Source organism: Podarcis gaigeae (assembly GCF_964106915.1).
Source record: "Podarcis gaigeae genome assembly, chromosome: 2".
NCBI classification, from domain to species: Eukaryota; Metazoa; Chordata; class Lepidosauria; order Squamata; family Lacertidae; genus Podarcis; species Podarcis gaigeae.
This window is the reverse complement of record NC_139679.1, coordinates 80,124,429-80,144,177: the sequence shown is the minus strand read 5'-3', so window position 1 is coordinate 80,144,177 and position 19,749 is coordinate 80,124,429. Positions and strand designations below refer to the sequence as shown.

At 40.6% G+C, this 19,749-nt stretch overlaps 1 protein-coding gene and 1 long non-coding RNA gene across 7 annotated transcripts in view; one reads left to right on the top strand and one right to left on the bottom strand.

Annotated features, from left to right (window-relative positions):
• NUP210 (nucleoporin 210) overlaps positions 1–7,467 on the top strand; it is a 95,012-nt gene extending 87,545 nt beyond the window's left edge. Inside the window, exons 36-40 of the mRNA XM_083726897.1 lie at positions 321–568; positions 1,664–1,880; positions 2,597–2,692; positions 2,799–2,879; positions 4,411–7,467. Of these exons, the coding sequence (XP_083583023.1) occupies positions 321–568; positions 1,664–1,880; positions 2,597–2,692; positions 2,799–2,879; positions 4,411–4,511 (743 nt within the window). The 3' untranslated portion in view covers positions 4,512–7,467. The remainder of the gene's footprint in view (positions 1–320; positions 569–1,663; positions 1,881–2,596; positions 2,693–2,798; positions 2,880–4,410) is intronic.
• LOC310838951 overlaps positions 7,408–19,749 on the bottom strand; it is a 59,603-nt gene continuing 47,261 nt past the window's right edge. For 4 of the 6 annotated variants that reach the window (XR_014561243.1, XR_014561244.1, XR_014561245.1 and 1 more), the window contains 2 exons: positions 17,445–17,749; positions 7,408–12,747 (listed from right to left, as the gene is read on the bottom strand). This is a non-coding gene — a long non-coding RNA (uncharacterized lncRNA). The remainder of the gene's footprint in view (positions 12,748–17,444; positions 17,750–19,749) is intronic. The other 2 variants (XR_014561246.1, XR_014561247.1) reach the window with 2 other exon arrangements.

Sequence of the window (19,749 nt, the reverse complement as noted above, 5' to 3'; positions counted from 1 at the left end):
ATTAAACAGTAACACAGTGTAGAAAACTACAGTGGTACCTCGGGTTACAGACGCTGCAGGTTACAGACACTTCAGGTTAAAGACTCCGCTAACCTGGAAGTAGTACCCTGGGTTAAGAACTTTGCTTCAGGATGGGAACAGAAATTGCATGGCGGCACAGCAGCAGTGGGAGGCCCCATTAGCTAAAGTGATACCTCAGGTTAAGAACAGTTTCAGGTTAAGAATGGACCTCCAGAACAAATTAAGTTCTTAACCCGAGGTACCAGTGCACACTGAGGGGGAACAAGCTATTATTATTCAAATTGTTCTTGGTTCTTTAGGACATTATACTTGTTCCATCACAATGCACAGACTTGCGGACAAGCAGCTAAAACAACTGAGTATGAGCAAAACGGCTGTTGTTGTAACAGCTTCAGTCCAAAGCAGCCATTTCTCAGAGTGGATCAGTGCCGAAGTGCCATTTAATCCGGGATTTTACGCTAATCAGACTGAAATTGCCTTGAATAATCATTACACAAGTTCTGATGTGAAGATATTTGGAGCCACTGAAATTCTTGAAAATCTTGTGGTAAGTCATGACCAGTATTTTCAATTTGTTAATGTCATGTTTCCATGAGCCAATGTGGATACCACGCACAGCAGTCCAATAAACAGCAACATTTGAGCTACAATGAAAATATCAAAGCAAATTGGATTTCAGGCAGTAACAGAAATTTGGGGTGTAAAGACAATATCCATCATATTGTTAATCTTTGTATGAAAAGTTAAAAATAAGTTTAAAACAGGTACTTTAAGATGTATTTTATTCATTGAAAGAGACCACTGAAAGGAAGTCAAAGGAGGCACAAACTTAGATCAGCTTGGGCTTATTTCTGTGCACTACACTATTCTGCATATATATTTCACATAGTTACTGTTTTGATTTCCTGTAATTAGGTGGGTGTGATCTAGGCCACCCAGTGCAAATTCTCCTTTAATTAGTTACATTAGTAAGCTAATAAAATTAGAAGTCAAATTAATTGAAGTTCATCTTTATGTGAATATACCCAAGGGTGTGAAGTAGAATTTAAGCAGTCATTAAAGGAAACAAATACTCATATTGGTATTCAGCTTCATAAGTTGAGTGGGGGGAATACCATTTGCATTTTAGCTACCCTATTTTTAATACAGAAAGGTAGAGTTGGCAAGGGACTTGAACAAATGAAGACCAAAAATGATTTATGATACCATAACACACCTTTGGGAATATCAGGAGAGAGAGAATAATGTTCTACATAGTACTCTGCTGCAGATGTTAAACTATAATCCATAGAAGCACCATTAGAAAGAGATACAAGAAATGCACAGCTGACGTGACTTGGAGAAAAGACTGTCCAGCTTGGTATGGCAGGTCATCTTGAGCAGAGGGTGTCTATCAAGCAGCTAGAGAACATCTGTGAGAGCTCACTCTTCCAGGGGAAGGGTTCTCTTTAACAGAGAAGTGCCATCAGAAGAGGGAAAGAAAATAACATTTTTAAAAAATTAAATAGATCTGTCTTGGTTGTGCATCTGACACAGGGCTCAAGTGGCTCAAAGACAAATTAAGAGAGGGGATACTATCCCGCAGTACAATTTTTCTCTATCTCTGAGTGCTGTCAGTAAATAATATGTGTTTATCTTGTAGGTGAAATCTGGCTCACCTCTGGTGGTAGCCTTTGAGAAGGAAAGGTCCTATGGCTTGCCTAGTTATGTAACATATACTGTCAGCTTATCAGATCCAAGACTTGCAAGCAAAGGGTCTCTGTCTACTACACTTACCATATCCAGCACAGGGACTGACCAATCTATCACAATCCCAGTGACAATGTTTTATGTATCTGACAGACCCTTATCAGTGAGACGTAAGTTTCTCTTTCTATAGCTATACCTTCCATTGTAGTAGTCCCTTTTAATAAAATATTAAATGTGTTATTGTAATTGTCAGCCTTTTTAGTGCTGGATTGGCATAAGTTTTATCTCCAAAGCTATATGTAGGCAAATGTGGTAGTGTACCATTGCTAGAACATAGATTTTATTGCATAAAGAATGTTCCTAATTTGAAAAAGTTCAGAAATTCAGTGTCAGTTTGGTATTCAATGCCTCTGTGTTCACCAGCATCCCAGAATCTTTCCTTTCTATGGCAGGTCTTTGTGCTTCCAAAAGGGAGGGGACCCAGAGAGTGGCATCAGATCTATGGCTTTAGTTGAAAGAGCAACCTGGGAAAGCACCAATCTCTGCATAATTATGTTTGGGTGCATGCATGGGAGTTTTTGCTCTTTACTCACCACTGATCTCTCAGGAAGCACAGCATCATACTCTTAACTGATGATTCCTTTATTTATATAGCTTTATTTTAAGGATAATGGTATAACATTTTCAGGGGCTCTAGAAAGCAATTAATATTGACATTTAAATATATTTTTGAACTGTCACAGGCATGCACATTCCAAATGTTACTTTGAAATAATCAAATAGTGTTATTTAAATAGATAACATGATTGGATTCAAACCAGTTTAGGGTGTTAGGTCTATTTATAATATGGATACCCATATATCTTCTTTTCAATATGATCCTCAGATGAACCAAGCTTATTTCAACACTTCCTTGATTCCTATCAAGCCATGTTTTTCACACTTTTTGCACTACTAGCAGGGATGGCTGTTACAGTAATAGGTAAGTGTCAAGGGGTTCTGAAGCATCCCTCCACCCCCCTTATTTTTTTCAAAGTTTATGTGATTTCAAATTAATTTCTGCCACTTTGTTCTGCCATGTCTTTCAGTGCACTATGCTATTTTCTCACCAAAGGAACAGCTCACTCACCCAGCTTTTCTCCCAAGGACGAGTCCTGAGCATAGACAACGTAAGCATATCTTAAACCATTTTAAATTGAAATAAACTTTTCGCGCTTAAACTATTGTACTGCATAAACATTGCAGCAAGGGAGAGCGTTCCCCTCAGAGTAGACTGTCTGAGCCAAGTGGTATAACTGTACTTTGCAAAATACTGAAACTTGCCAATTTTGACTCTTATCATCCCACACAGGTTTTTTATTTAATTGTGGCTCCTCTGAGCCAATGGGAAGACTAATTTTAGTTCCATGCTTATGAAAGGAAACTACAAGAAGAGCTGCAATACTAAACCAAATCCTCTCTTCTTCTTAAAATGGCACAACTTTCAAAGAAAGTCAATTAGCTCGTGATAAACCCCAAAGAGATGTTTTGCCCATCTTTTTTCTTATATAGCAGGATGGGGAACTTGTGGCTGTGGGTGTTTTTGGATTCCAACTCCCATCAGCATGGCCATTGGTCAGGGATGATGGGAGTTGGAGTCCGACAGTGTCTGGAGGGTCAAAGGTTGCCCCTACCTTCTCATTCACAGAACACAACATTTGGAAATGGGAAAAGAAAGTTTGCATTTTCACTAAATCTGTAGACTTTCTTCAGCTACTATCTGTATAGTGAAAAGCAGCCCCAGAGACTGCAGTTGGGAGAGGATGGGATGGAGGAAAAGTGTTGTTGATCCCTTCCCCCACCCACCATTTGTAGGTCCCCAGCTGCTTTTCTGCCTATTGTCATCTTAAGGCTAGTTCTCAATGACCTGATAAAATGTGGCTGAGCTTTCCTACTTCAGATTGTCTACACATGTTCTTCCATAGAAAACAACTTCTCTCTCCATGGAAACCTGGACAAGGACTCTAATCTAGCCTTTACCTGACGTGCTAATGTTCTGTATGGAGGAGTGTTGCTGGGGTTTTTTGTGGAGGAGTTTTCAGTCATGCGAGACCCCATCTGCAATCTGAAGTGTTATTTGTGAGAAATAGGTCTTAGCTGGTAGAACACTTATTCAGAATAGCTGGTTGACGTGGCATTTTGCCTGATTTGTTCTCAATATTGTTATTTAATATTCAGTCTTACCATGTTACATCCTGCTCAAGGCAGATATCCCTCAAGTGAGTGTGAAGTTTTGAGCATTGAGGATTTATTGTCATGAGATGGCCAGGATGTTGGCATGTGTGCTTTTCTTTCTGGGAAGCATTTCCCCAGCACTCCGCAACCTGCTTGCCTACCTGTGCTTCCTCATTGTCCATGCTATGAGTTACTTCATGATATGAGCCATTCAACATAGTGCTGTAGCAACCATTCCATTAGTGCAAGCTTCTTCTTTTTTTGCGCTTTTTTTTCTTCCCTTTGATAAGGCTTGAATGCAATTGCTTTTCTCATTAAATGATGGCGAATGGTAAAAAAAAATAACACAGGAGATATTTTCAGAACAGCATTAGCCTGAATCATGTTTTTGTGACTCCATGAAGATCTTTAACACGAAACAAACAATCTAGCAACATCTTTTTCATATATATGAATAATAATTCTGCCTTTTGTTTATAAATGTAGGATTCCCTGCTCGATCTGCACCTTCCTTCAGTTCCACATCTTCCGGCAGCATTCACGGCTCTCCCACCAGACTGTGGAGTCCTGGTTATGCTTCACAGTAGACAGAGCTTTTTTCCACCTCTCAAAAGACTCTTGTTTGTATTTTAAAGTACTAGTGCTTTTACTGGTAACTAATTCATTACCTGATGATAACTTGTCAAAGCTTAGCTTTTTGCTGTTTATTGCAACTCTCTTTCTTTGACGAATGCAACAAAATTTCTGTATACCTTTTTAATTCACCATGCCCACATTATTTAAGGGTAGTAGAATCTACTCTTCCACAATCTGTCATTATTAGCAGTACTTATCTGGGTGCTGGGAGAGGAATTTATGAGTAATGCCCAGTATCTGTGTTGATCTAGCTTGCCTTTTCTTCCAGTTAATACTAGTTGTACCTCCTAATTGTCCGTATCAATGCAGTGCATATGTTTGTTTACTTCCTGTGGAAATTGTATTTTTATAGTTTCATAATGAGGCTTAATACAAATAAGGAAGAGAGATACAAGGACATAAGCCAAAAACATGAAAGGGATATATGCTTCTAGAAGACTAAAGTTTTAGTTTGGTTACAGATTTTATTAATTTATTTTGAGACTCAGGAATGAAAGTGCTGCACTATTACATTCTCACACCCTTTAGCCTTATAAATAATTTGAATTTTCCAGTTTAGAAAGTAGTTATGCTGTAATAACTATTGAATAGTTGTGCCTTTTTTGTGCAAGAACTGTAGTAGGGTCTCCTCTCACCTAAAAATAGTCAGCATACATTTCACCATTTGCTGCAAGTACCAAGACCCTATGCTATTTACCTGTAAATGAAATTTTTATTATAGTTATTATTTGACTATGCAGGGTGTTTTTTTTAAAAAACAGGAAGTTTTATTTTAATGAAAAGTTTATTTTAAGCTGAGTCTTTTTTAAAGAAAATAATATTGATATAAAGTGGGTGATCGTGTATTTTTTTAGTTCTTTGCAAATGTTAAATACCTCAACAGAAACTGGCCACATTTGGGCATTATGCTAAATCAGCACTGGTGAACGTCTTTAGTTCCATGGGCCAGATCCTTATCCAAATAGGTCTCGTGGGTCAAATTTGGACAGGTAAGTGACCTACCTGTTAATCTCTTGGTGTTACAAATGGCATTTCTATCCTTTGAAGTGCCAAACGTCTGGAAGGCAAGGCATTCCTAAAGGCAAGCTTTCCCCCTTTGTTTGCAGTGAAACAGCTTCTGAAATTAAGGGGAAAACTTGGTTCTAGCAGCACCTTGCTGCCTGCTGCATACTTAGAAAATTAGCCAAATTGAGCAAGTAGGGGTGCACAACAGAGTTTCCTACAGGGAGCTCTCTTGCACACCCAGATCCAGCAAGGTTGCCCTTGCTGTGTTCCTGCTTTTGTGCAGTGCTTCAGAGGCTCCCAACAATCAGTTTGTTATTAGATGCTTTGGAAGATGCACAAGGAGGCTTTGGCCAAGGGTGCCTTTTTGGTTGAGTCAAGCCCCACCTTTACCTCTATGATGCCATGTGTAGGGAACACCCAAACCACCCTGGTGGGCCAAAATTGGCCATACAAAACAAGGAAATGCAAAATTGGCCTGCAAGAGTAAGGTTCCTCACCTGTGTGCTAAAAAAAAAAGTAGTTCCAAGGATGAGTTATCTGAATCCTAAACTGTGACCAATGCTGATTAGAATATTCAGATTTATAACCCATGGTTTTAAGTTGCCTTGTTTCAGTGAGCCAAAGCAACAAAGAATTCCAGTTTGTCGAGTCTGAAGAATATGGCAAGTTGTGATGAATCTAAACTAGAAATGCAAGCTTCCACATTCCTCCTGGGTGCATGGGAGTGGGGCTCATACAAGCCCAAAGCCCACTGTGGTTTATTGGCCAAGGCTCCAATGTGGCCAGTGAGTTTCAATGAGCATCTCTTGACCTGATACTGTGGCCTGGATTAGGACTCTTATACTTGAAGTGCTGCACGAGTGTCATGGAAACGTGAATAAGGGAGGGTACACAAAAGAGCAGCTCAGTCCTCACAAACTGACTTCCGCAACAGGAAATATTTTTATTTTTGTTATGCTGTCTATACGGTTGCGACCTTCCCACGTGAACGTGGTATGGTATAAATTTGGACTGGAAATGTCACATTGTTTCTTGTGGACTTTTCTTCCTTCTTTTTTTTCATACAATGGCTGCTGGGAAGTTCAGCAGTGTGGTTCTTTGATGCCATAGCAGTAAGGAACTCAAAGATTGACCTGGAGTAATTGCTTCTAAATTCCAATTCACTAGCTCAAAGCTTCTCAAATGCCTGATTGTTCAGTATTTACTGGGCCCAGAAGTAGGTCGCTGTGCAAATGCAGTATTGCCAATCTGCCAAGAAACAAGACTGCCAATAAAATAGAAAGGTGAAGTTTTTGCAGAGGTTCAACAAAAAAGAATGTGATGTTTACCAAGTGAATATTCTCTAGGTCTGGTCTTTGGACTGTGGGTGACATCCAGCTGTGGCAGCCCACTTGTGCAACAGGTTTCTGCTCAGGCAATAGGCGTTCCCTTTCTTTTCCTTCCTCCTACAATCCCCAACTGATACAAAACTGCCATGAAGATTTGGAGAACCCCCTGGAATAGATCAGTGACATGGGGTGGGGGGCTACAAGAGGCAGGAGAGCAGTGGGGTCCCATCACATTATCTGATGTGACATTGGATATCACCCACTGCCTGGTGTTGGAATTGTATCATAAACACCTTCTTTTCAACCCTTAGTGTTAATAATTAACATTCAACAGGGAGCAGTTTAGAACAAGAAATCTTAGTGCCTAATTCTAACACACTGAGTGTATGTGACTGTGAACAATCCTTATTGTGATGCTTTAAAAAATGTCAATGCAGGGAATATTTCATGGAAAATTTGAAAGTCGTACAAAGATACTGTGACAAAGTTGTATTTGTATATTGAAAACACAAAGTTTTGTTTGGTTTCCTACAGTTTATTTGCTTGAGAAATAAAGATATGCTTTAACACATAAGCACTGCCTGAGAATGATTAAATATACACATTCAACCTTTTTGTAATATAATCATGATGACATGGATGTATAAATTGGTAACAAGGGAAGGGAAAACTTATAAATGCAATATAGAATAATAATAATAATAATAAAAAAAACAACAACAAAAGGCTCTGGAAGAAGAGCAGGGGGGCGTTGACGTTAACTGTCTTTTCACAATGTCCATGTTTTTGTTTTCTCACCCAGCTGTCAAAGGAATAGCCTTTACATCTGGGGATAGCATTTCCTTCTAACTCAAAGACGACTACTGAGTTCATTGGGAGACGACCAGAGGCTCCCTGCTGCCCTAGGAATGTCTTTCAAGTAAAGTAGGCAGTGGCATCTGAGTTAAATTCTTATAAGCTCTGTTTTTACCCAAAATAAATTGTGTTTTATTTTGCTTTATGAACCCTCCTCTTTCTGGATACTAAAATAGTGATAGGGGAATAGGAAAGGGAGGGAAAATATAAGACCTTTTTCTAATGATGATGGTTGCCCTGGTTAGTCCACCTAATATGTCTCTAGCTTTTAAATTTCTGCACCTACTGTGCTTAAACACTCTAGTGCCATACAGGTGTTGCAGTTTTCTGTGAGAAACTGAAGCACCCCCAAATCTAGAGAGAGCTAAAAAGAAAGTGTGTTTGGGTTGGTAGCAGCTGATTATAGTTTTGTTGGTTTATTGGCATTTCGTTTTAATAGGAACCATGTGAGGGTCAACTCAAAGAGGTTGGTAAAAAACAACACACATTGCTTAAAATGTATAGGCACATAACATTTTGAAGGTTTCTAATTTTGTGCTCTTTCCACTGAATTCAGTAGAGAATTGGATATTAACTGCTCTTGAGCTGTGGTTGGCTATAGTGCATATGTCCAAACACTGTTATTAAGACAAGTGGCTCTGAAGAACCCTTGGGAAGTCTGAACCCTGAAGGTTCTCCAAGCTATTGGTTCCAGACAAAACACAGTCCAACTACAAGAGGGTCCAACTACAAGAGGAAGATACTGATGTGTCTAGACTGGCTGCCTTCCTTTTTAACATGGCCTGCCACAGAAAACAGCCTGTGAATGTTCTGTGATCGGTCACTGAATTATGCTTCTTGCCGGATTTTCCCACACTTAAACTTGTATTTCTATAGCAGCATATTATTTCCATAACTGGCTTAAACTTAATGATGTGTGGTTAGAATTTGTTTCTTTTCCATACTACTGGATCGGTCTTTTATTCTTCCCCTTCTGTGATACTTGGAAGAGAGTGAGCAATCCAGAAGAAAGAGAACATGGAACAGGGAAAGGCACATGCAGTGGTTGTGCCCAAGTGGCAGCCATGACACCTACCTACAACATTTCATAGATTCTTGTTATTACGAGCACAGTAACATTATTTATTGTTGAAGGTGGAACCTGCTATATATGGTATTTATTTATTTGCTTACAGAGAGTACATGACAGTGGGGTCCCAGGGTTAAATGTAGATTTTTTTATATTGGGACTGAGGAACTTGAGGTCCAGGAGCCAAATGCCAGAGGGTTCTCTATCTGAGCCTTAGATCTCTCCTCAGCCCACACCCTTCCCTGCTTCACACCACGACTGTTTGCCTGGTTGGAATATGTCCTGGCACCCTTAGTGCCACTTGCCTATCTTGATGGAGTGGGGTGTGCGAATGTATGTAGAAACTAGCCTACTGTACAAAGATAAAGTTTACATTTCTTGCTCTGCCCACTTTTGCCTCTTGCCTTGCCCATCACGGGCAGGTGAGCCTCAGAAGTTTGCCCAGAAAGGAATGCTGACTGAGGTTGACTGAGGTTCCCCATTCCTGTTCTAGTTACTCAGATATTGCTTCATTGTTATGTATCTGGACTGAAGAATCTGCAAGGTATGTGTTAAATTCAAATTAATCTGGAAAAGCATTGAGGGTACAGTGAATGCAATTCCCTACTTAAGATTCATCTAGATTTTAGAATGATTCTTCAACCTTTTTTCTTCAACAACACTGGCATAAATATTTAATCTTGATGTTCTTATGTCCACATGGGTCTTTTCACTGCATGGAGAAATTTCCATTGTGGACAGTGTTCTTTGAAACCAAATTCATAAATTCTTGGCTCTGACTTACCAGGTCCAGTGGAAGACTGAAGCTAAGGCCTTGTTCTTGTCGTTTAGTTGTGTCTGACTCTTCGTGGCCCCATGGACCAGAGCACACCAGGCATTCCTGTCTTCAGGCCCTTTATTAATAGCTGTCTCCAACAATGAGAAGTCATGCTGATCTTCCTAAATTGATCTAAATACATACCCTCTAAGTGTCTGAAATACACACTGAGTTTTAAATGTGTACACACTCCTGTTGTTTGTATAGGGTGTCCTCAAGTATCACAGGGCCTTTCTTACTCCCAGAATGGTAGAACTCCAGCTGGAAAGTACATTTGGCACAAACAAACTGTAGTGTATTACAGCTTTAATAAATAGGTTTCTTCCCCTACCAGGTAATGTATTCCAAACTCATCCCCATACACTACTTTTTTTCTTTTTCTTTTTCTTTTTTAGATGTTCAAGTATGAAAGTCACAGCGTGTATAAGAACAACCCTTCTGCGTTCAGGGTATTTGCTAAGTGCTTAGCATTAGTAAGGATTACAAAACACACTGGCATGGATCATCTTGAAATAAGTCTGCTAAAATCACAGTTAAATTGTGTCATCAGCTGTTGAATGAACTCATTCCTCCAAGGGATGGAAATGTCATGGTAATAAAGCTGAAGATATTTACTGAGTGGTAGCTGGCACAGAGTCAAAAACAGGGCTAGATCAGAAATAATGAATACTCCTCAGAAACAACACCAGCACAGGTGATTACAGAAGAATTACCTAAGATAAATTAACATACTAGAGATCTTTCTCCACCTCTTCCCAATTTAAACTTGCATTAGGATTAGTAGAGTTCCTGATTCCCTATTTTGCCCAATTAAAGTTACCCTCAGGTTTTCTATGCTTTTCATGTGCAGACCATGCCAGAATCAGAGTATAGGATTTCATTCCACCCCGTTAGCAAAATGGCTCAGATCTGTCGCAAAGGATTTATAGCCTGAACTAAATGATGAGGCCACTTTCTTCAGGCAATGTGCAGTTGCTAAAATGTGCATTAAGCTGAGGAACTGCTGGGTGCGGTTTCTTTTCCTTTTAATAGTTAACGGCATTTCGCTGCACTGTCTCATGCCCAGAACTATAAATTGGATTGGAAATGTCCTGAAGTAGAATCAATGATATCTGGCCCCCCAAAACTAGATTTATGAAATGTGCCTTTCCTCCTGAGAACCATGCTGCCTGTGATGCCACGGCCCTGCTCTGACTGAAGATGAGCAGAGACATATGGTTCCATTCTGTGAAGAATTGAAGAACTAGGAATACAGCCATTCACTTGCCTGAACTCTGGAATTAAATTTGGAAGCCGGAATGCACCAAAGGTTTAGTGTAGTAGTGGAAATAGGGAATGGGAGGGTAGCCATGTTCTCCAGTCACTGCTGCATACTAACTAGTCCCATTAGAACTGACAGTTTTGTTGTTCTTGTAGAAAGGAGTAGCCTGGCAGTGCCTTCATGGGTACTTGTCCCAAGCAGAAGGAAACCAACCTTGAACTGACAGTTGGGAAAGTGAGGAGAGGTCAAGGGGAAGAAAAAGAGAATTTGGATTCTGATGCAGCTGGAATGTCAATCTTGAGGAGCGGTTGGGCGAGGGTTTGTGGTCACTGCTAGTTCCACTCCCAGTTGGATACTTAATCTTTGCACAACTAGGGTGGCCATACACCCAGAATTTCCCAGACATATCTGGAATACCGCATCCATCAACAGCTTACAGGCAGAAATTGGACAAATGTTTTGGAAAATCTGGATGTATGGCACACCATGTCAGCAGTGATGATTTTGCCTTAAAATAGCTCAAAATGGCAAAAAAGCTCAACAACTTTTCTGTCTTTTCACTGTTTGAAATATGGCAACCCTATTAACTAGTCACATGTATTCTATTTCTCCAGGGCTAAGTTGTTTAAAGCAGTTATGTGGGGAGCCCCAGATCTGTCTATCTGGCCCTCAGAAGTCTCCCCACTCTTCCAAGGTTGCACCCCTCACTGCTCTCATTCATACATGCATTCTACATACTATGAGCTTGCTGGGATGTGTCCTTCAAGTTTAATAGATGGATAGAGAGGGGTGCAGGAATATCTGCAGAAACTAGTATACTGTACAAAGGTAAAATTTACATCATTTTGTCCCGGACCCCATCTACCACTGCCATGCAGTCCTCAGAAAGTTGCCCAGAAGGGAATTTGGCCTATCTATGCAGAAAGAGTGTCCTTCTTTCTCATTTGACTCCCAGCTTTTGTCTGTGAAACTAGAGGTTCACTAACACAGGATAATCAGGTTTTTTAGGCAACAGTAGATCTGCAGGTAATTATTGTAATTTTAAGTTAGTCCTTTTACACCACCTGCCCTCTTGAAGGCTAGTTTATGATATATGTGCACAGCATATTTTGCAATGGAAAGAATTTCATTTAAATTTTTGACAGGCAGATAAATATTTAGTATCACATTATTGTATATTGAATGAGGCCCATTATTACTCTCTGCTACAAGTGTGTACCATCATTACTCAGCTCTGGAGTTTATGACTATGCTTTATAGGATGCATATTGAACATTCATCTTCACTTAGCCTCTGGCACTTATGAAAAATACCTTGTGCAGTAAGCTGACTCCCCCCTCCCCACCCTCAAGAGCCTGCTTCTCTGAATGAAGTTTAGAGTTGACTTTATGGGTGCTGAGTTTGTTGTTGTCACTGCTTTTTATATAAATGGTCAGAAAACTAGCTCCTGTTACTCATGGCTGTAGGAGCAGGATTCTGGGTTAGAGGAATATTTGCATATTGGCTACACTGATTTGTGTATATTGTTGTATTTCATAGGCAGCAAACTAAAACCTAATTCTACTTCCTGCATTTTGTGAAAACTACGCATTGAAGGATTAGTGCAGAGGTTAATATTAACAGCACAATCCTATGTCCACTTGCCTGGGAGTAAGGACCATTGAATACCAGGAAACATATTACTAAGTAAGCATGTAGAAGAATGGGCTGTAATCCTGTAAAAAGACTATGTTCATCCTAGTAATTTTGAAGCACCTCCTGCCTTGCCCGTCCCACCTCCATCATTCTTACCTCTCAAGATGCTTTTCAATGTTTAGCAGGGAATGCACAACTGTCTGGACTGGAGACGGGGCTGTGGAGCAGATGGAGGTGGCATTTTCAGTCTTGTCTGGAGTAGCAAAACATCCTGAATATTAACAGCAACCTAATCCAGAGGTGGGCGTCCTGTTGCTCTCCAGGTGTTCCTATATTAACAGCTCCCATCATCCCTAACCACTGACCATACTGATCGGGGTTTATGGGAGTTGGGGTCCAACAATATCTGAAGGATGAGGTCCCAAAGCGTTACTTACCACAGACTGTAAAGCAGGGTGGTTATATGCCCCAGTGAGGAGACACTGCCACCAGTAGATACTATTACATTATTGGTTCTGATAAGTTAAACTGTTTTTTTAAACAACAACAATTCAGGTTCATTTATGGAAGAAAACTGCGGACTTTGATTTAAGTTGGAAGTTTCCACCCATTCTTACAGAAGAGTGTCACATTATAAAAATGTAGCTACCCATTTCCTTCAAATTAAAAGAAGCACCTTCTTGTTAATCCTGTAGGCATATTCTGTGCAGCTAGGATCAGTTGTGTCTGTTAGAACTTGAGCAGAACAGTTCTCTTGCCTAACTGAACACTGAGGAGCTATATTAAATGAAGACAAAACATAACAAACAAATGTCAAAATACTGATTTATAATAACAGTTAAAAATAATAATCTTAAATGACAAAGTGAGGAATTGATAGTTCAAGTCTGGCTCATGTACTGCAGCTATAAATATACATTTTCTACTCATCTTGCTTTAAATGGATTTTATTTTTATCCCATAATTTACCTAGCTTTGACATGGTTTTTGAGCAGAGTGTTTGTTCGCAGTATAATTAGCAATCAGACCTAAAGAACTAGGCAAAGTGAACTTCACTGCACAAGAATCACTTTTTCCTTATGATAAGGTCGGGCAAGATGTTACAACCATACAGTCTCTGTAGTTTACCTTCTCACAATCTTCACAGACCATTTCAAATACTAAGCCTGCCATTTTTTATTTTTGTAGGCACTCATTTGCTTACCTTCTGTTCCTGGCTCTATGAAAAGGAACAAAACCATAATTACGGTAACTTTATATCTAAAATTATCATGAAATTAAACATTCCAATCACTGCAAAGATTTTAATGCCTGGATTAAGGTGTTTTGCGAGTGTTTGGGTTGCTGTGGGCGCTATTCACCTCCAGTGCAAAATTCTGGTTGTATTGTTTATGTTCTACACATGCATGAAGTACATCTCTAGGGATCTCACTATTATCTTAGTCCCCCCTCAACTTCCTTGTAGACTACATTATGCACCCTGCATGGACTGAATTGAAAACATTTAGTCTCAAGCTGGTTAAAAATCTTTCCATCCTCGAGGGAAGAGGCTTTGGTGTTTTGTTTTCTTCTTACCATCAAGAAATATGGACTACCTGACTCTTGTGGTTGCAACTCTTGTGGTTGTGGTCTGCAACTCATCAGAAATGTGAGTTAGTTTCTAAATTTGCTCCTTCCAACCCAAGTGTTTCTAAACTGCTGCCCATATTAGGTAGCCTACTTTGTTTACCAACACTATCCAAACAAATGGTTTATTTTTTTACCGTTGGCTTATGGCTAGAACAAAAACTGATGCAACACAATTTGATGTGTGCAGGACAGAACAGGAAACTAGAGAATCAAACACTCCCACCACAGTGGGAGGCGGTGCTCATTGTTCAAGACAATGCCTCTTACAAGAGAAATTGCTGTGTAGGACATATGAGTCCCCATTGTGTTTATGAAAAATATTCTCTCCTCTAACTGCTGGTGCCTTGATACCGAAGGACACTTGGTACATATTATGTGGTATTGTGCTGTTGCTACACAATTGTAAACAGATCTAAGATTTATGGACAAAAAAGCATTGATGGGATACCTCCCTAAAGTATTGTATCCTTACCCCAAGACAGTGGAAATGGATCAGTTGCATGAACTAGCTGCATCCTATGCATCTTTTCCCCCCCATATCAGTACTTATTTACGGGATTTATTTGTTGAACATTTGTATTTTATGGTGTTTTAATGAATTTAGTCATATTTTTAATGAGATGGTTTAAAAACAGTCTTATGAATAAGTAAATAGTGTATATTACAGACATTAGATGCCTGCCAAACTATAGGGCAAACCTGTAGCAAATTCAGTGCTTGCTGCATACAAATATATTTTATGACAGCTCCATAAATAGAAAATGAGAAAAACCTAAGAGTTCTGACCCAGCTCCTCTTCCCTTTCCCACCTTCCTTCCTCCCTCAACCAGCATTCTGTTTTACTTTAGTTTTCTTTTTATTGTTATTGTTATGGTTGTGTTTGTAGCGTTGATATAAACTGAAAACAAAATTCAGTGAAAATACTATTACTATACATAATAAAAAAGAAAGCATCCCCCTTTATTGCTGACCAAAGCTGCTGCAGAGACCTCCATTCTGAGAGCTTCACTGGCTCATAGGTTTTCAGGCAAAGCTGAAGTTCTTCTATGATCATTTCAATCGCAAAGGGCTCTGGCCCAACCCAGTCTTCGAAGAATGCCTGCGCTCACTTCAGTTTTCCCGTGTTAGGAAGCCACTCTTTCTCCTGGGTGGCATCTCATCTTTGTGAAAGATGAAGAGGCTCACTAGGCTAGTTTCCTCGTTGCCTTTTATGAGTTAATCAAAGCATCCTTATTTTGAAAGGCTTTTGAAGAAGCTGGATAATAAAATTTTATTGCTGCTGATTCTGCATTTTTATAGATTTTTAGCTTTCTGTTCGTTGTGGTTTATTTTTTATATTTTTACTTCTTTGGGCTTTGAATTGTATTTGGAGTGATTTTTATGTGAACCTCCTGAGTGCCAAAGACATATATATATATATATATATATATGCAGGTTTTGGTGTCCTCGGGTGTCTTCCCGTGTAAAAGTTGGGGTGTCTAGGCGACGTTTCGACGAGGTCTCACTCGTCATCTTCAGGCTGGTGCTTTCGGCTTCTTGTTACTGGAACAGAGCGGGATCTCAATGTTTGAGTTCCTATAAATACTGTAGAGGGGGTGTGGTGTCTAGCCTCCAATGTTCTGGGCAGAGAGGAAGTTCCCAGGCTAGTGTGCCTTTTCTTCTTTTGTTCCTTAATTACTTGAGAGATACCTTGAGTGATTTCTTGAGTGATATCCTGAGTACCACTTAGGTGGGTCATTAGGTGTGGATTAGTTGCTAAAGTCTTTGTGTCTTGACCTCTTGAACTTTGTGAAGAGTTTTCCTGAGAAGATGGCTGTATTGCACTTAGTTGTGCTTTGGCTTGGCTTCGTGTATAGGGGCGAGCTGTGGTTTTGTGGCTTGTGTCAGCCAGGTCTGTGTAGGGATTGCAGAAACGTCGCCTAGACACCCCAACTTTTACACGGGAAGACACCCGAGGACACCAAAACCTGCATTCCTGTACCCGTGAAAATCTACGAAAGCAAATATATATATATATATATATATATCACATACATTCTTATAACCTATTTAACTTAATTTCTCACAACTGAGAAGTTCAAATTTCCTTCTTGTGAAAATGTTTTGGTTGAGATTATTTTGGGGTGCAGAGGGGTAAATAAAAATAATGTGCAATGCAGGGATACACACAATTCATCTTTAAGAAGCAATAAGAGAAAATGTGCTGGTCAACGTTTTAAAGATTACAGATGAACAGAGAGGCCCTATGCCAAGGTGACATACAGTCAGGAATTCATTGCACTGGCACAACGACAATGCATACCACTGGCATTACAGCACGTGAGGATAGGAAGCCTCAGTTCAAGAACAACCCTGAAGCCACTGGAGCTGAGTGGAACCCACTGTTAAGAGGTTTCATTGGGGCCTGTTCAGTCAGAGATTCAAAAGGGAAGGTTGAAGGTGAATGGTCACTTGGATGAAAGATCTGTGGCCTTGTCCAGAGTGAAACCAAGTGAATCTGTCCATATTTATGCAGTCTTTATCAAAAGTCATTCAAAAATGTGTTTATTCTTAATGGAACAAAGCCTAAGCTTTTGTGGAGGACAGTCAACAAGATATCAGGTACTGCAGGCTCCCTTTTCATGAGGGAGCTCTGCAGTTACACATCCTCACAGTGCAATGGTAGAAAGCTCCACTGCTGTCACTGTTCTACTGGTGGTCCTCTGTATGTAAAGAAGCCACGAACAAGGCATTCCGGGGGCAGGTAGGGAAGGCCATGGATTGCAGGATCCAGAGCCTTAATATTCCTTGGACATGTCTCTCCCCTCCCCCTGAATGCCATACGCCAGTCCAAAGCTGGTGTATGCATTTCGCTCCTACTGTGGTCAATGGAAGATAAAACGTAAAAGGAATAAAGACACAGGTCAAAAAGTTGCCTCTTCCTATCCAACGGAATACAGCTAGGTTCTCCCTGCAGCAGTGGCTGTGCCACAGCTCTCTCCTCATTCAGGAAGGTAGGATTACTCTGTAAATAAAGGTAACATATTGGTAATGGACCTTAAAAAACACCCAAAATATATTAGAAAATGTAAGTTTAGGAATGGGGAGTGAGGTATCTGTGTGTGTGGTGTTGGAGTGGTTAGGAAATGCTGATCACAGACCTTATTTCTATCAAGCTGGCAAATAAATATCTGGAATCCCACATGCTGCAACAAGTGAATCTTGCCAGGCTAATATCTAATTTCGTCACTACCTGAAGCATCCATTCCTGGTATATCATGCCAAATGGACATTTTATATACGTACCTTTACAGGAGGGACAGTGCTGTCCTGTTCACTTTTGATATGACTGCTGACAGCAAGGCTTTTCCCTTTGCATTAGCTGACAATGTCAGTTTGCTTAATTATACAGAGCACCTGACTTTCAACCTTGAAAACTCTGATGCATTGCAACTTCCTGGCAAAAATCCAGCCTGAATCATCATCTCCAAATCCAGGCTTGGTGGCTTTGTCTCTGCAGTCATGGTCCATCTCTTCAAATCCCTCTGCTGTTTTGTTCATTCAGTCCATTGCCAAGGCAAGAAAATGGTCCAGCACATCCACTGCCATGCCTGCAGATATAAAGGAGAAATGGAGCTGTGTGTGTCACTAGCATATTGCTGACAATATATACCCCAAATCCAGATGACCCCACAGTTTCAGGTAGATGTTAAACAGCATGGGAGATAAAATCAGACCCTGCAGAACCCCACAGGGCCAAAGAACACTCCCCAAACATCACCCTCTGGAAACATCCATCCAAGTAGGACCAGAACCACCACAAAGCGATGCCACCCATTCCCAGCTCAGACAACCGCTCCAGAAGGCTACCATGACACTGAGAGGTCAAGGAGAATTAACAGGGAGAACTAACTAACTAACTAACTAACTAACTAACTAACTAACTAACTAACTATAAAATGAAATACATTTGTTACTCCAGCTAATGAGATGTGAGTATACAAACAAGCTTCTGTACCTTTATCATTTCCTAGAATAGAAAATGTTACACATTTAGCAGCCTTTGCTGATAAAGTGGGCAGGGTCAATGGTCCAGCACAGGCACCTTATAAGCTCAAGTTCAATAGTGTTTTCCTTTTAAGAATCCAAAAGTGGGACAGGGGAGCCGTTCATTATAAGCACATTAGTAACACATCATGACTTTCAGCTGGGAACCAATGAATGTTTTGTCTCACCTATAAAGTCACATTTTCAGCTTCTAAACTAAACTAAACTGATCTCATGAGATGCAAAACCAGAATGCTAATATTAAAAACAACAGCATGCTAATGTAGGATAGAAATGCATTATTATGTATAACAACAGGAAGGAAGAAAAATATACAGTATGTTTCATTAAATCCCCAATAGTAATGGAAAAGAACTCCTACTCTTCTGAAATAATGCAAATTGTATTTTGCGTGTGACAAGAACCAGGAAGCATCATAAATTATCCAGCATTTGGATAGGTATTTATTATAGTGGTGGTTGTCGCCCACAGACCTTAAACAGCACTGTCTCAATAATCACTGTTTCCCTTTTTGTTTTCTCAGTTGCGCAGTCTTTTCCAGGTGAATCTCATCTCTATTTTTTTGAAGGAAGCAAGTGGTTGTGCTTTTGTTGGGACAGCACAAGTCATTTTGCTGCCTGAAGGTAAGGGCAAATTAGCACTCCTGTCCACCCACCCATCCCTACTGCTGTTGTTCCATGTACCAGAAGAGCAGTTGAAACTTCTTCCAACAGTGGCAATGGGACAACATCCTCCCCCACAGCTGAGGGCTACTATATTAGTTGACTTGGGGAATTGTGGGGGTCTCCTGCCACCCTCAGCAGTTGCTGTCTGAGGGGGCTGCTTTGCTCTGCCTAATTGTAGAACAGTTCCAGTGTCTTTGTGTAAAACTGTCTGATGATATGGCAAGAAATTGGTGATTGTAGCCAAGCAGCACAAAGCCCACCACTCTCAGGGCCCTCACCCTCAAGCGGTGTTGCTGCCATCTCAAAAAAGTTGAATTCAAAACTCAACTTGAGAGGCACAGAACGAAAGGGCTTGAGGTCGCATTTGTCCCCCAGGCCTGAGGTTCCCTACACCTGAAGTAATGCAATTATTATTTCCATGACAGAATATAAGAGTGAGGTGTTTTAGTTAGTATTGTTAGATGGGGGTCAGAGGAATCACTCCATATGAGACAAGCACCCCAAACCACAACTAATTTTCAGTCCAGTAGTCTGGCTAAGGCAAGGGTTGACAAACTAAGGCCCGGGAGCCGGATGTGGCCCACCGGGCTCGTAAATCCGGTCCACGGGCCCTGCTTCCCACTCGGTCAGTCCCCGCGCTAAACCGGCAAGGGGTGGAGTCCTTGCCGCATGGGGACTGACTTCCGCGATTCTGGCATGGCTTCCTGCAGCCAATCCAAAGCCGTGGACACCTCTGGGCAGGCGGTGACACTGGTGTGGCTTCAGATTGGCTGCAGGAAGCTCCTGTAGCCAATCTGAAGCAGCGGATGCCGTTGTGCGATGCCCCTTGCTTCCTGCTGAGGTGGCTGCATATGGCCAAGACCTGAGTGGGAGGAAGC